This window comes from Salmo salar, chromosome 04, assembly GCF_965601325.2.
Source record: "Salmo salar chromosome 04, fSalSal1, whole genome shotgun sequence".
In the NCBI taxonomy this organism is placed as follows: domain Eukaryota; kingdom Metazoa; phylum Chordata; class Actinopteri; order Salmoniformes; family Salmonidae; genus Salmo; species Salmo salar.
In genome coordinates, this window is record NC_138294.1 from 44,741,859 (window position 1) to 44,759,029 (window position 17,171).

At 44.0% G+C, this 17,171-nt stretch overlaps 1 protein-coding gene across 4 annotated transcripts in view; it reads right to left on the reverse strand.

Annotated features, from left to right (window-relative positions):
- The window catches only part of LOC106602987 (neurexin-2), a 326,762-nt gene that overhangs the window by 2,377 nt on the left and 307,214 nt on the right, over window positions 1-17,171 (reverse strand). For 3 of the 4 annotated variants that reach the window (XM_014196088.3, XM_014196093.3, XM_014196095.3), the window contains 4 exons: window positions 12,019-12,187; window positions 9,058-9,147; window positions 7,001-7,329; window positions 2,962-3,046 (listed from right to left, as the gene is read on the reverse strand). In XM_014196088.3, the coding sequence (XP_014051563.1) occupies window positions 2,962-3,046; window positions 7,001-7,329; window positions 9,058-9,147; window positions 12,019-12,187 (673 nt within the window). The remainder of the gene's footprint in view (window positions 1-2,961; window positions 3,047-7,000; window positions 7,330-9,057; window positions 9,148-12,018; window positions 12,188-17,171) is intronic. The other variant, XM_082974431.1, reaches the window with a different exon arrangement.

The window sequence follows — 17,171 nt, forward strand, 5'->3', positions numbered from 1 at the left end:
AGTAACAATATTTGTTAGTTTACTGAGGTTGAACATCCTTGATGTTTATAGAAACATAACCACACCTCCTCAAGCCACCTCAACAAAATGACTAAAAACCTATACAAATATCAAGGTTAGGAAGACAATGAAAACAAGTCAAGGGCCCGATTCACCTCAACTGACAGTGTTATTGATAAAAGGGAGTGTCAGGGAGGGGAAGGAGGATAGGTGGAGAGACAATGACCATTTGTCTGGATAAATTGTGACATCTTACAGGACAAACTGGCGACAAGTAAGGCCAATCGTCTATCATGATCTAATGTTGCTTTTGAAACTCTTGAAACAATTGCATGAAAACAAGCCTTTTATCACACAGACAAGTAAGAAAAAAACTACCCCTTCGTACATCACAGGAGGTTGGTGGCACCTTAATTGGGGAGAACATGCTCGTGGTAATGACTGGAGCGGAATCACTGGAATGGAATTAAATACATCACACACCTGGTTTCCAGCCCTTATTATGAGCTGTCCTCCCTTCAGCAGCCTCCTGTTTCGTGCAGTTGAAGTCGGAAGTTTACATACACCTTAGCCAAATACATTTAAACTCAGTTTTTCACAATTCCTGACATTTAATCCTAAAAATTCCCTGTCTTAGGTCAGTTAGGATGACCACTTTATTTTAAGAATGTGAAATGTCAGAATAATAGTAGAGAGAAAGATTTATTTCAGCTTTTATTTCTTTCATCACATTCCCAGTGGGTCAGAAGTTTACATACACTCAATTAGTATTTGGTAGCATTGCCTTTACATTTTTTAACTTGGGTCAAACGTTTTGGGTAGCCTTCCACAAGCTTCCCACAATAAGTTGGGTGAATTTTGGCTCATTCCCCCTGACAGAGCTGGTGTAACTCAGTCAGGTTTGTAGGCCTCCTTGCTCGCACACAATTTTCAGTTCTGCCTACAAATTCTCTACAGGATTGAGGTCAGGGCTTTGTGATGGCCACTCCAATACCTTGACTTTGTTGTCCTTAAGCCATTTTGCCACAACTTTGGAAGTATGCTTGGGGTCATTGTCCATTTGGAAGACCCATGTGCGATCAAGCTTTAACTTCCTGACTGATGTCTTGAGATGTTGAGATGTTGCTTCAATACATCCACGTAATTTTCCCGCCTCATGATGCCATCTATTTTGTGAAGTGCACCAGTGTGAAGTGCAGCAAAGAACCCCCACAACATGATGCTGCCACCCCCATTCTTCACGGTTGGGATGGTGTTCTTCGGGTTGCAAGCATACCCCTTTTTCCTCCAAACATAACAATGGTCATTATGGCCAAACAGTTATATTTTCGTTTCATCAGATCAGAGGACAAAACCCCCAAAAGTACTATCTTTGTCCCCATGTGCAGTTGCAAACCGTAGTCTGGCTTTTTTATGGTGGTTTAGGAGCAGTGGCTTCTTCCTTGCTGAGCGGCCTTTCAGGTTATGTCGATATAGAACTCGTTTTACTGTGGATATAGATACTTTTGTACCTGTTTCCTCCAGCATCTTCACAAGGTCCTTTGCTGTTGTTCTGGGATTGATTTGCACTTTTCGCAGCAAAGTACGTTCATCTCTAGGAGACAGAACGCGTCTCCTTCCTGAGCGGTATGATGGCTGTGTGGTCCCATGGTGTTTATACTTGCGTACTATTGTTTGTACAGATGAACGTGGTACCTTCAGGTGTTTGGAAATTGCTCCCAAGGATGAACCAGACTTGTGGAGGTCTACAATATTTTTTCTGAGGTCTTGGCTGATTTCTTTTGATTTTCCCATGATGTCAAACAAAGAGGCACTGAGTTTGAAGGTAGGCCTTGAAATACATCCACAGGTACACCTCCAATTGACTCAAATTATGTCAATTAGCCTATCAGAAGCTTCTAAAGTCATGAAATCATTTTCTGGAATTTTCCAAGCTGTTTAAAGGTACAGTCAACTTAGTGTATGTAAACTTCTGACCCACTGGAATTGTGATACAGTGAATTATAAGTGAAATAATCTGTCTGTAAACAACTGTTGGAAAAATGACTTGTGTCATGCACAAAGTAGATGTCCTAACCGACTTGCCAAAACTATAGTTTGTTAACAAGACATTTGTGGAGTGGTTGAAAAACTAATTTTAATGACTCCAACCTAAGTGTATGTAAACTTCCGACTACAACTGTACATGTAATACATTTCATGAGTAACCCTAATAATGAATGTGACTACTATGAAGCCCTGCTGCATTGCGTGATTTGGCGAGCTAAAGACTAGAACGTAGAAGAGGAAATGTTCCTCTGTCTGTCTCAGAGCCAGGTGTGCCACAGATCTGTCCAACCCTACTCCTGACCTTCACCATAACGGGCTTTCAGACTCTGCCAGGACATTTGTGTCTTTGCAGCCTTTCTTTGACAGCTCACACTGCCCAGGGCCAGGCGGGCAGTAGTGAAATATGGAGCCTTTCTGAAAAGGTCAGAAACAGTGATAGCTGTAGGAATATTAAGATCAGTCATCCACAAACACCAGAACCTACTATGAGCTTGATATTATCAACACTGCCTCTGACAACCAAATGTAGGCCTACATGAAGGCCCCAGCTATTTCCCCTCCCTTTTGTTTCTTATTTTGTTTATGGGAGTGCACAAGGATAGCATGAGATCTTCTCATCTTGAGATAAGATCTTGCTAGCTAGTGGCAGTAATGAAATCTCCCCTAACAGCGAGTTCAAAGCAGAGGAAGTAGCTGAGGAAAAGACGAGCGATGAGAACAGACAAAATTACAACTTTAAAAGTAGCGATAAGGCTAGACCAAGGCACATTCGATTTTATCCATGAGCTCATTAAAACTAGCCTATTGGTCCCTAGTGTAGGAAGACAGTAGGTGATCCTAGGAGGTCCTGTTCCCTCCTAGGGCCTTGGTATGACACTGAACCCCCAGGCCAGGGCTGACAGACAGACTCACCTGTTCCAGGCTCACACTCCTCCAGGTCCTCGTCATCACTGGGACACTCAGCAGAAGCCACCAAGATGTCATCTGAGTTCTGAGACTGAGGAGAAGGGGAGGACACAACGTTGGTGGCTTTGTAATCTATACAGTATTCAATCATTCAAACTCTTAGTTGTCGACGTCAAACATTAATAAAACAATAACACAAAGTTACTCCCGCAAAAAAAAGCCTTGCAAGTGAAACTTCATTATTTGAGAATACTTCAGAAAAACTAAGGCTGGAGTATTGCACTCCTTGCTGTTTCCACCAGATCAATAGTAGAAAAACAATTAATTATGGGCCAGGATTCAATTTCACAGTGCTAGCTCCATGATACAATGATTGTGCTCAAACAGAAGCATCTCTTTTTTCTTTCCGAAAACCTTCTGCACCTATACATACATTTATATCCCAGACATATACAGAAGCTACATAAATATCATATACAGTGAGCTCCAAACGTATTGGGACAGTGACATTTTTTGTTGATGTTTTGAAATGATACAATGACTATGAGGTTAAAGCGCAGACTGTCAGATTTTATGAGGGTATCTATGAGGAATATGGGACAAAATACTACACTTTTGACTACTTTAATACACATTATAAGTGAATTTGTCCCAATACTTCTGGTCCCCAAAAATGGAGGGACTATGTACAAAAAGTGCTGTAATTTCGAAATGGTTCACCCAATATGGACGAAAATACCCTCAAATTTAAGCTGACAGTCTGCGCTTTAACCTCACAGGCATTGTATCATTTCAAACCCAAAGGTCTGGAGTACAGAGCCAAAACAACAGCACATTTGTCATGGTCCCAATGCTTTTGGAACTCACTATAGTTTGATCCGGAGATTACACGAATGCATCAGTTTGTCCTCACATGTCAAGGCACAGAAAGCCTCACGATAAATCATATCTGCACATGTTTGATATGAGACACCACTTTTTTTGACAGCTCTCACATACAGTATATTAATCATCGGCCTGCCCTGAGCTCTTCTCAAACAATGTTCCATCAAACTGTCATCACAGTTTCTAAGACAATGTTTTCAATTCAAACATGTATTCAACTGTCCCTGTGTATTATATACCTATATAAAATACCAAAAGAATAGACACACTGAACTATTTTGAGGAGAAAGGCAGTGTCAGTAAATGTAGTCACTACAAGCAGGTGTAGCCAACCCTAAAGCTGTCTGCCATTATGACTTTCAGAAAGAGCATTGAAATTCAACAAGGGCTTGAGAAATCTAGTCGATGTAAATCTATGCTAATGACCTAGGTTAACATAGACAGGGAGGTTTGACATTGGAGGTAAGCAGTTAGGGCATGATTGACGTCAATTTATCGCCTTCATTATCATATGGACAAGCCTAATCAACTTATTTAGCTGGAGGAAGGAGCCTTTGCCCCAACCGTACGGTATCAATGCATTTACAGGGTTGGGATTTAGCTGGAACTTGACATGCTTACTGGGCAATGGCTGTTACAGAGTACTGTCATCCATCAAATATGCTTTAAGACATCTGGAGGCGTGGTTAGTGTATGAAAAAGTATCAAAGCTTCGCTTTTTCGCAATAAAGCTTTAGCAACTGTGATCAGAACAATTGCTTGGCCGTTTGAAAACCGTAGGATGATTAAAGAGTTGTCTTGTCTGGCCCTTGTGTCTTACTCTCTAATCCACACGTAACAAATAACGGCATTGTTGTGGCGTTTTGATTCTCTAATTAAAACATGCTTTATTGTTGCATATTAGAGCTGCCTGACTGCGTTCATAAAGCAATTACTCCCTCCCTTCCTGTGTCTGTGTATAAAACGCCTGTAGTTTCATAAGCAAGTTTATTGTTTATGGTGGAACTGTAAGTATTATTCATTTGGTTTGTTTTCGGAATTTATGACATGACGCCATGACAAATGTTCAGCTCAGGTACACAAAACACTTTCAATGTAAACCACTGCCTGAGAAAATGATTACAGTATCTTATATCCCACTACTGTCGTCTAATGGCACAGAGGGAGTTAGCTGACTGTGAGAATGATTGAGTTTGTGTTGTTCAGTAGCACATGTTGATAGGACATCTCGTCTTATGAGGAAGCTAGAAAGTAGAGGATGGAGAATAAATCCTGACCACAACAGAAGAGAGAGGATTGCCAAGTGAATACACTGTCACGCCCTGATCTTTCTCACCTGTCCTTGTGATTGTCTCCACCCCCTCCAGGTGTCACTTATTTCCCCCAGTGTATTTATCCCTGTGTTTCCTGTCTCTCTGTGCCAGTTCATCTTGTATGTTTCCAAGTCAACCAGCGGTTTTCCTGTTCTCCTGCTTTTTGCATTCTCCTTTCTCTAGTCCTCCCGGTTTTGACCCTTTCCTGTTTCTGGACTTTGTACCTGCCTGCCTGACCATTCTGCCTGCCTTGACCACGAGCCTGTCTGCCACTCTGTACCACCTGGACTCTGATCTGGTTTTGACCTTTTTGCCTGTCCACGACCATTCTCTTGCCTACCCCTTTAGATGGATAAACCTTGTAAGACTCCAACCATCTGCCTCCTGCGTCTGCATCTGGGTCTCGCCGTGTGTCATGATATACACAGGTGTTTGTCTCTCCCAATCAGTGTTAAGAGAAAAAAATGACTTTGAATATAACTTCAACTTGTACTGTTTAATATTTAAAGTGACTAATGTTGTTTTAAATATTCAGACAGCCCGTGAATATAAATGATGTTTTCATGTGTTGAAAGGACAAGCTTGGTAGTTAGCCACGTTCTGCTGGGAGCCTAATAAGAGCAGCTCTGAGGTGGTCTCTCTGTAACCCCCCCCCCCCCGTTCTGCTGGTCTCCCTAGGGCTATTTATATTAGTCCAAGGTTCTACGTGGGGATGAATTGTGGTTCATCAACATTCATGCAAATGACTACCGGATCGCTGGATATGGAAATAGGCAGTTTAGCCATGACTGGCATAAACTGTTACTGAGTGTGACCTTCAATCATCTCTTGATCGACAAAGTCGAAGGCTGAGGGGAAAAAAAGGTTGAATCCAAGAAATGGGGGCGTATTAAAGGATGGAGGTCCCTTGACAACTTATACTGAATGTGGTGGGGCCTTTTGCGTGGATCTATATGCCCACAGGCGGCCTAATACATATGCAAGTCAGTGTAGAAAAGGAAATGTAGCTAGCTGTCTGCTAAAAAAAACCTGTAAATGTAGCTTTTGGGGGATTTACAGCTTTGTAGCTGCAAAAAAAGAAAAGAGTGCATCACGCTGCTGAGGGAGTTTTAAAAACAGCACAATGACTTCCACAGGGTCTGATGTTTTTTTAATCTGGTGTGCACTGTGACCATGACATTGAAAAGGCATCATACATGAATTAATTTCCCCCAACAAACCAGAAGAACACTTTCAGTAGAGAGCTAAAGTATGTTCAAAGACATGTCTAGGTCCAGTGCTTTGTCTGTGCTCCCTTATTGAAAGCTCTTGGTTTTAATGAGTAATTACAGCCTCTTATTGGCAGAGGCATGCCAGCATGGTTATGTTGAAAATGTGCAAAGGAATTGAGAGAGAAAGAGAGAGAGAGGTGCTCTTTAAGGGTTGTTTGGATTTGTCTGCCTGGTGAGTGGCTAAATGAGCTATAATGTAGATGGAGTGTCTGTCTCACGCAGCCAACCTCCTGATAATGGACATATTGTCTGTCTGGCGGAGTCCCTTCGCAAAAACCTTCCCATCTAAATGGTTACTTATGCTGTCTGTCTAATGCCTTCAGCCCTAACACTAGCTCCCCCACAGTCCTTGTCACAGTCACCTCTAACATTAGGAAAATACCATACGTACAGCTCCTTATTGTACAATGTTAAAACCAGGATTACTGAATGAGGGACAGTTAACACACGGATTCAAATCGCTAGTCTTTGTTATCAGTCATCATTACATCACCTCATGCACCATAGGTCACTAATAACGTTCAACATGGCCCTAGTGCCCTGCCTCGCATGCCCCCACCCGGTCTTCCCTCTGACCTGGGAGATGCTCTCCCTCATGCTGGGTGAGCGTTGCCTGCGGGTGGTGGTGGTGGCCATGGTGGTGGTGGTCTCCATGATGGTGGTGGACATGTCGGAGGCTGCCAGTGGGGTGGTGGAGGTGGTCTCAGTGGTCAGCACAGACAGGGAGTCTCCCACCAGCCTCAGGTTCCCCTCAGCCTGGACACTGGGGTCACTCTCTGCCGCCAGCGTCAGCACCTGCAGGCCGTTATAGTAGAGGCCGGAGATCTGGCCCTGGAACGGCCGGCCCTTATCCTGACCCCCGATCTTTATCGCTGCCTGGCTGTTGAAGATGGTCAGCTGTCGTCCTGTAGTGAGGTAAAGGAAGAGGAGGAAGAGGGATCGAGGTCGAAAGATAGAAACGGAGAGAAAGGAGAGAGACACAAACAGGCGGACATCCAATTACAGTATGAGTTATACTGTTCTAGATACCCAGAAGGGCCTTGGCAACAGATTTGGAACTCAGCACAACAAGTTAAATGATGGACGTATATGTTAAAAGCTTGTCTGAAATGTTCAATTCAATGACAGTGTTCTGGTTTGTATATTTAGTCATATTTAGTCATTGGTCACATATATTGGCCCAATATATTCTGAGGGTAAGATGTGGTTAGTTTGAATGTTATATTGGTAAAGTACTTTCAATTGGTTAGTGTTTAAAATCAGAGTTAGTGAATTGGCTCAATCCTGGTCATATGGTCCAACAAAATTGCTTTTCAAATCAGTTAAGTCTTTGCGAGAGGGGAAGATGGCACAATAATGCGTATAATTGAACTTACATTTCACCATCAGTGTGTTTACATAGAGTAATGGGAGAAAAGAGTGTCATGGGAAATTGTAAGCACATTACTTTCCTCCATTAAGCACAGGAAGTTGTTTCTCTGAATTGATGGACAGCTAGGGACAGGGCATTTCCCTTTCATCCTCTCGGTCATAAGCCGACGGACCAATCAACATTGCTCCTCTGGGACCCACTGTACTGAGTGGACTGACTACCTCTGGTGGAAGGGAAGTGTTTTCTCCCTCCCTTCCTCCCTCGGGTTATCTAACTCCACCACTGACAGCAGCAGAAGCAGCACTGGTAAGAACTGTCACTGTTACATCACCCAGTGAGTTCAGCATGTTGAGAGAGGGTAATGTAGTGTGCCAATCTCAGGAGAATTCTAATTAACTATGTAGCTGAGTGTTGCAGTGACAGTAACCTAGAGGTCTGTCAGGGTCTCAGCCCCTTTGTCCCTGAATGTCTGTGACATGGTTGCCAAGAATGCAGGGAAGTCATCTGGAGGTATAGCAGGGAGAGTATAGTGGTGTTTAGTGGGGTCACGTTACTGTGTGGGTTTTTAGCACGGTCAATCAACCACAGCGTGGACTTGTACGTGATTCGAGAATTTATAGAGACCAGGATATGAATTCAAATGTAAGGTTTATTGTGGATACTTCCACCTTGTTGCAAGAACCACAAACATTAGATGAAATGCTCTATGTTCCATTACCAGCTAATTATTCCAGTTGTTTAACAGGTTAGTTATCACTTTAAATATGTTTATGTCACAAGAAGAATAAACAGATAACAACAAGGTAAGAAAATCAGCAGCATCTAATTAAACACAATAATTGGAGGGATGTTGTCGGAGGGTTAGTCAGGGGTCACGTTTAGTTCATTCATTTAAAAATCTCTGAAGAGGTGCAGCATTCCCAAATGGTCTGGGGATTGCAAAGAATACCTGGTAGATGTACTGTTACCCATTTGGTATCTATTTTTTTTAGAACGGTACTAAATGAGACGAGGTACGTTACTCGAAATTCCCGAGGTGTCTGTCGGAGGATATATATATCTATGTTCCCCTCCTAGCCACTACGATCCACAGTCAATTTCAGTCCAAACATACCCAACATGTAGCTCTATACCGTACATAGGTAACAGCATTTGATCCTTTGTCTCTTGGCACTGCACCTCTTACAGGGATTTAGACAGAGGGATTTAACTGGATTTAGTAACTGTTTAATGGATTCATCCATTTTTTTTTTCGGTTTACCTTTGTCGAGTAGCCACTCGTCAACTACCCGACCGAGTCGGTATGGGATTCTTTGTCTAGCAATAGCCAGGCGCTCATTATCAAAGTTCCCTTCAAAGAATTTGGAGAGACAGATTAGAGGTTAAAGTCTGGAAGTTGAAAGATCACAAGGTTAGACAGGGCATCATGGCTAACACGTTTAGCAAGTTATCAATTTTAACCCAGCTTCAGGTTAAAAGAAACTTGTGCTTTACTTAGTGTTATTAAGTTAAGGGAAAGTAACAAATGGAACATTAGTTAGAATGGTGTTTATTTCTATTTATAAAATACTGAGCTGGATCATTTAGGGGGATTGGTGTAATTATGACATTTTTAGCAAAGCATCAGGGCTTAAATGCATACAAAATAGAAGAAGAGATTTTAACTGTAATTGGTAGAAAACAGCAAGAAAGCAACAATGCATGCATTTGAAAGATAGCAATTTAGAAGCATGAACACAGCGTGAGTAAATATCACGAAGACATTTTCTGGTTGTTATCATCTCAATGGAAGGACGATGATGACTGTTACGGGAAGTAACCTAGGGTTCCTTATTCTTGACGAAAGTGATTCATGATATCATTAAAATGTTATACACAGACATTTCAATGTTATTTACTCTGAACAGATATACTTTATATATATACAGTATAAACAGTCTATTAAGCGTGATAAACTTTACGGATATAAGATTATTATTTATTTGTGGAAGACATTCTTTTATTATATATTTTTTGGAACTTTTAGTCCCTTTTCTCCCCAATTGGTAGATACAGTCTTGTCCCATCGCTGCAACTCCTGTACGGACTCGGGAGAGGCGAAGGTCGAGAGCCATGTGTCCTCCCAAGCTGCACTGCTTCTTGAGACACTGCTTGCTTAACCCGGAAGCCAGCCACACCAACTGTCGGAGGAAACACCATCCAACTGGTGACTGAGATCAGCTTGCAGGCGCCCAGCCTGCCAAAAGGAGTCACTAGAGCGCAACGGGACAAGGCCATCCCAGCCTGCCAAACACTCCCCTAAACCGGACGATGCTGGGCTAATTGTGTGCCGCCTCATGGGTCTCCTGATCACGGCCAGCTTTGACACAGCTTGGGATTGAACCAGGGTCTGTAGTGACGCCTCGAGCACTGCGATGCAGTGCCTTAGGCCACTGCGCCACTCGGTAGGCCCTATTGAGGACATTCTATTGTGAACAAATCATAGGCTCCCAAGTTATGGGATATGACTCTATCTACTACTAGGCATTGCTTTAATGAGATAATTAATTTTCTCCCTTGTCTGTGTGACTGTGGATGACACGCCTTGTATCAGACTCAAAATGAAATAACGAACCAAAAGAAGGACCACAATGGCATCTGAACTTTCTCTGTGACAGTTCTCATTTAGCTCAAAGCCCTCATTTCCACTGCTCTACTCCTTTCACATACGGTTACAGTAATGTTATGATTGGGCCAATTACTGACTGGGTTAGTGCCCCATTGGTGGAGTGCTAGAGTGGATGAAGCAGCCATTATAAAATAAAAAAGAACCTTGGTAAAACTAGCCTTGAGCAGAACTCCACTTGATAGAAAGCTTGACTGTACTGGAACCAAACACCTGCTGTAGCATAGTCACGTAATCTTACCCTGGCGCTCTTAACCTACCATAAAGATACAGTACAACAAAATGCCTGTGCCAAATATGGGTATACAACTGATTGTCTGACTAGACACGACTTGTACTGTCAGATCATGTACTGAATATCAAGAAAGTGGAGAGAGGGAGAGAGTTCTCTGTCATTGAGAACAATACCTTTACTAAAGTAGGTAGAGAATAGCTGAACTGCCCCTATCAATTACAATCTAGAAAATAATGGACCAATTTTGGATAAGTCTTTATTGTTAGTTGGTCAGTGTGAGTGGAGAAGAGACAGATCATTGTAGTACATGAATCATAAGGATGCAATGTAAAACTGTTTTGGATTTGTTAGATAGCATGGAGGAGAGATAGAAGGTGCGGGGACAAGGAGCAGATGACAGAATGTTATTTTTGAACCTTAATTGAACTAGGCAAGTCAGTTAAGAACAAATTCTTATTTACAATGACGGCCTACCCCGGACGACGCTGGGCCAATTGTGTGCCGCCCTATGGGACTCCCAATCACGGCCGGATGTGATACAGCCTGGATTCAAACCAGGGACTGTAGTGACGCCTCTTGCACTGAGATGCAGTGCCTTAGACCGCTGCGCCACTTGGGAGCCACACACCACTTCCTCCTCCCCTTTTCACGCCACACACACAAACACACATCATCAGTGCTCTCATATAAAAGCTAATTTTACAGGCGGGGGGGGGGGGGGGGGGGGGGGGGGGATAAAACGAAAGCTGAGATTTGGCTGAGGGTTCCTTCATTGCTCCGAGGCTGTGCGAAGATCCCATTCTCAGCATCCACTCTGCCACCGGCCAAGCTGGCTGCTACAATTACTGTGAAGAATCCGAATCCATCCTCTGCTAGACGTACTCGGCAAGGCAGCTTGAGGGAAATGTGTCCATTTCAGATTGTTATTAGATTGTTTATGCAGTAGTTATCTGTGCCCACCATGTGGCGACTCCATAAAGTGCTCTGAATAGATAAAATAGTGAAATGGCACATATCAAAACTGAATGCTGGGGCGTGCTGAAGAAAACAAATCAATTTACTCTATGGCAGAAGGCAAATTTCCAATTCCATTTGGACTTGCTTGCCAAGGAGCATTCAACAACTGTCCCTGAATTTATGTGATATTTTCTGTTTGATGGCTTGAGCTGGAATCACCATGCACCTTCCTCCATGTCTGTGTTGTTAAAATACAGCCTGGATATCTCTCTCTCATCCTCTCTCTCCCTCTTTCTTTTAATGTACACTTATCTGGCGCTCCCACTCATCCCACCCATTTCAAAGTGTCCTGCTCCATGCCTTACCTGGTGGGTAGCGCTCGACCGGCTGGTTGTCCACCTGGAGGGTGGCGTTGCCACCACTGCGTGTGAAGCGCACAACATGGTACTTGCCATCGCTAACTATGACAGCCGGCTCGTCAATGGTGATGTCATCTGTCCCCACGTTGAAGATCACGCCAATCTTTCCTTGTTCCTGGAGATAGAAGAAACAGAAGAGATGTTTGACTTGGGGTGACTTGAAGTGAAAAACCAAGCGAGAAATTCCCAAATCTAAAAATGTGTTGAAAATAGTGGCAGCTGCTATACCACTGATGAGTAAGACATTGGTATTGTTTTTGTTGTTACAGAGCTGCAGGGCTGGAAGTATCCTCGGTTGAGCAGCCCAGAGTTATCAACTGTGACATGGGCAGTGTATTAGACTACTGCGTCTCTATCTGCTCCATTCACCACATGCTTCCCTCTGCGCTCTGCATCAGGCTCCCTGATGTGGCTCACTAAAGATACGACCCTGCCGCTACTCTTCTACCCGAAATGACCTTACCCATCCCTCTCACTGCGTCTTCTCTCACAACTGGAATCTCCATAACAGGTCAAAGTCACTTCCTCAGTCTGCCTCAGCTAGGAAACTAGGCTGGGGAGCCATTCACTACCGCGTGTGTGGGCGCTCTGTGCCCGCCCGGGCTATGCACGTCTGTAGCCCCTGTGATGGGACTACAAGGTCACAGTGCTAATGTGGCAGTGTGAGAGCAGACTCACCTCCCCGAAGACCAGACCAGCGGTCTGACAGCTTCAACAATATTCCATCCCAGTCTATAGGGTGACACCCAAGCTTACTTCACACATCGTTTGGTACTGTCGGTAATTTGGGATGTGGTATTGTGTCTTCATGAAGATGACAAGCAACCGGCAGGTTTTTAGCTGGTAGCTTGGGAATTGATTCCCACACAGCCATTTGATGAGCAGAACAGAAACCAGACAATCTATCAGCGTAGACATCTGAAAGGGCAAACTGCCAAGAGGTTGTCACCGATGATGAGAGAATATGGAACCTCTCACCTCTCTGGGTCACCTCAACCGCTTCCGTCACTTCCTCAGGATAAATGACGACAAAGTTAAAGGAGCATTTCAGCCACCAGGAAATTATACTCTGTAATATCCTGTCCATCCATATACTGCAGTGTGATGATGGTCATCTGTTATCAGTTATCTAGTTAAAATCCTGTATAGTTATTTGATGACTTATCTTTTTTATTAACACTGTATGGGATTTGCACAGATGTAGCACCAATCCATCACATCAGTGTTCTGAACTGACAGAACCTTGGAGTGACCCCACCACTGCTACCATCCAAACAGTACAACCCGTCAGTGTGTCCTCCTCTGCCTATTCCCCATTGTCACGTCTTGACCAGTAAAGGGGTTATTTGTTATTGTAGTTTGGTCAGGACGTGTCAGGGGGTGTTTGTTTTATGTGGTTCGGGGTTTGTTGGGATATGTATTTATGTAAGAGGGGTGTTTGTTTTATGTGTTCCGGGGTTTTTGGGTAATGTTCTTGTTTTGTATTTCTATGGTTTTTCTATGTTGTGTATTTCTTTGTTGGCCTGGTATGGCTTTCAATCAGGAACAGCTGAACATCGTTGTTGCTGATTGGGAGTCATACTTAGGTAGCCCTTTTGTCACCTGTCTTCTGTGGGAAGTTGTTTTTGCACTGCTGTGTTTAGCCTGCAATACTGTGCGGCCGTTCGTTTTCTTGTTTTGTTATTTAAGTGTTCAATAAAAGTTCAAATGAGCACTCAACCCGCTGCGCCTTGGTCTACTACATACGACGACCGTTACACCCAAAGGTAAATATTATACTTTATGCGCACATTTTTTGGTGAGCATTTCTCCTTTGCCAAGATAATCCATTCACCTGACAGGTGTGGAATATCAAGAAGCTGATTAAACAGCAAGATCATTACACAGGTGCACCTTGTACTGGGGATGATAAAAGGCTACTCTAAAATGAGGAGTTTTGTCACACAACACATTACCACAGATGTCACATGTTTTGAGGGAGCGTGCAATTGGCCTGCTGACCGCAGGAATGTCCACCAGAGCGGACACATTTGGAGGAAACCTGGCACCATACCTACGGTGAAGCATGGTGGTGACAGCATCATGCTGTGTGGATGTTTTTTAGTGGCAGGGACTGGGAGACTAGTCAGGATCGAGAGAAAGATGAACGGAGCAAAGTACAGAACCTCAGACTGGGGCGAATGTTCACCTTCCAAGAGAACAACAACTCCAAGCACACAGCCAAGACAACGCAGGAGTGGCTTCAAGACAAGTCTCTGAACGTCCTTGACTTGAACCCGATCGAACATCTCTGGAGAGACCTGAAAATGGCTGTGCAGCGACGCTCCCCATCCAACCTAACAAAGCTTGAGAGAAGAATGGGAGAAACTCCCCAAATACAGATGTGCCAAGCTTTGTAGCATCATACCCAAGAAGACTGTAATCACTGTCAAAGGTGCTTCAACAAAGTACTTTCTGAATACACTGTATGTCTGTAATAAAGCCCTTTAGTGGGGAAAAACTCAGTCTGATTGGCTGGGCCTGGCTCTCCAGTGGGTGGGCATTTGCCCTCCCAGGCCCACCCATGGCGGCGCCCCATCCCAATCATGTGAAATCCATAGATTAGGGACTCATTTATTTAAATTTACTGAACTGTAACATAGAAATTGTTGCGTTTATATTTTTGTTCAGTATAATTATTTTTTTCTTTTACATTTTAGTCATTTAGCAGACACTCTTATCCAGAGTGACTTACAGGAGCAATTAGGGCTTTGCTCAAAGGGACATCAACAGATGTTTCACCTAGTCGGCTCGGGGATTCGAACCAGCGACCTTTCGGGTACTGGTCCAAAACTCTTGACTGCTAGGCTACCTGCCACCAACAGTTGGTGCAGCAGCTAGCTCCTCCATTTCCTTGGAGACAGCAGTTCAGTTTGGGGTCAAGAGCAAACTCCTTCAGTCTGCATTCCTCACATTAAGCCCTGTGATTTCTCCCGAATCCACAGTGCAGTAGGGGAAATGTATCTGAGCTCAGTGTTTCAAGATAAGGAGAGCCCCTACTGTGCACTCCACATTTCTCATGCTGAAAGATCCCATTTTACAATCACCAAGTGTGACGTTCACTGACCCCATCAGTTATTTTCATGGAATTACAGGGTGACATTTCTCCTGGTGCAGCAGGGACCTGGGCTGGGGAGCGGGGGTGTGGGCAGGGTATGTACAGGTTCCATGGAAAGGCAGAGTACTTGGCTATTAGGAAAGGTGAGGGAAAGGACATGTTCTTCTCCAGTATTTACTGCCCTCCGGCTCACCACCACACGGCGCCATAAATTAGCTTGCCTGTTGAACGGCTGCCTGCACCAGTCGAAGGCATGCCCGTGTAAGCTGTGAATAAAGAGCCGGCTCAGGGTGTCTCCCACTCTTAGGCCATGGTCACGGTCACTGGCCCAGCTGCTCAGTGTGAGCTACTGTCCCCTTGCCACCATCTGGGTTATGTTTCTCTAATTTGCCATGCTGTCGCCAACACCTGTGTGTTCTGCCTGCTCCCAGTGCACGTTAGTTCACATTGCAGGGGGGGACCGGGTGGATGCAACTTTGCAACTATTTTAAATGTAGTCACTCTGTTATTTACCACTGTGACTGGGGAACATGAAACATAGCTAAGAACAACAGTGTCAGTGGCACTCCGTTCACACCGCCACTCTGCCTCTGCTACTGAATGGTGTTGACCGAGGCCAGGGGATGTGGCGGGTGGTGTACATAAAGAGCAACGCTATGAGAGCGTATGCCCACTTTAGAGTGTTTACATTTGCATAGGAGCACAGTACATCTTAACATGAACATCATGTTTCTCTGTTTGTTGCATAGTGTAGAGTGGACCATCTCATGTTCTTCGAATACGGTTGAGTGATGTCAATCCAGTCTGCTCCTGCCTTGCCAGCAGTGGCACAGTCACAGACAAAGCAGGTCCACACCAGACTTCTCTCTGTCCTTCCGATGGTTCTCCTGGTCTTTATAAACCAGAATCTGGAAAACTAGTGTCAGCTCGAACCCCTTTTAAGCCTCCATGTCCTTTATTCTCACTGAGTCAGACTCCACGTTGTTGTTATCAGCAGTAGTAACAGTAGAGAGAGCAGAACCATCAGTGCTGTAGGACTGTAATATCTGACTAATCCCTGTAAGAGCCTAGAGAAACATCTGGACTAATCTGGCCTGGAGGTAGAGTGCCTTCCCACCAGTCCCTGCACATCGGTGGGCTGCCGCAAGGCAAAGAAAGGCCTTTGGCCCCTTTAAATTGTGGTCTTTGTGAATATTGCAGTGACTTGAGTTTACCCATGGCCTCAGGGCTAGGGCTGCAGACACAACTGCTCCTCACTTTTTTTTTTTTCTTCTTCATGAAGCTATTCATATTCAAATGAGTGAATCGAGATGAATCACTTAGATTTCGGTCTTCACGCCAGCCATCCTCCCAACCAAATGCAAATGCCCACAAATACCATATTAGAAAGCCCAAATACATTATACTCTGTTAAAAGTGCCACTGTGAAGCCTCTGTTTTCAGAAAACATGCCTTGCAATGGATTTAAATGGAGCTACAGTACACTTATTCCACGAAGGATTGCAATTCTCACCTGGAAAACGGGTAAATGAAAGTCTGCTTGCATATCGGAAATGAATATGAATTAAAACCAATTAACTAGCTTCTGTCTCAAAGATCTCATTTCTACATTAGAGAAACAACCATGCTAAAACGTAACGGATATACGGCAGTGATGATTCCTTGATAACTTGGAATAGTACAGGATGCATGCACCAAAAAGAGACGTTAGACATCACACAGGACTTGGGTAGATTAGCAGAATTAACATCCCCGGCAATATTGCCATATTTGGTTTATTGAGGAGCTTGAAAGTCACCTTTGCTTATTTCTCTTTGACATTCCCCCGTGCATAGCAGTGCTATTTTGCAGTCTCGCCGAAGGCTAAATTCTCATTGCCCTTGAGGCATGCAATGTAGAATTCATAAAGCGGCCATGGGGCTCTCTGTACCTAAGCCAGCCCCCATCTCCGGATAGGACAGCCATAAATCATTGAGTGGCTGTGGCTCTAGGGCCGGGCCAG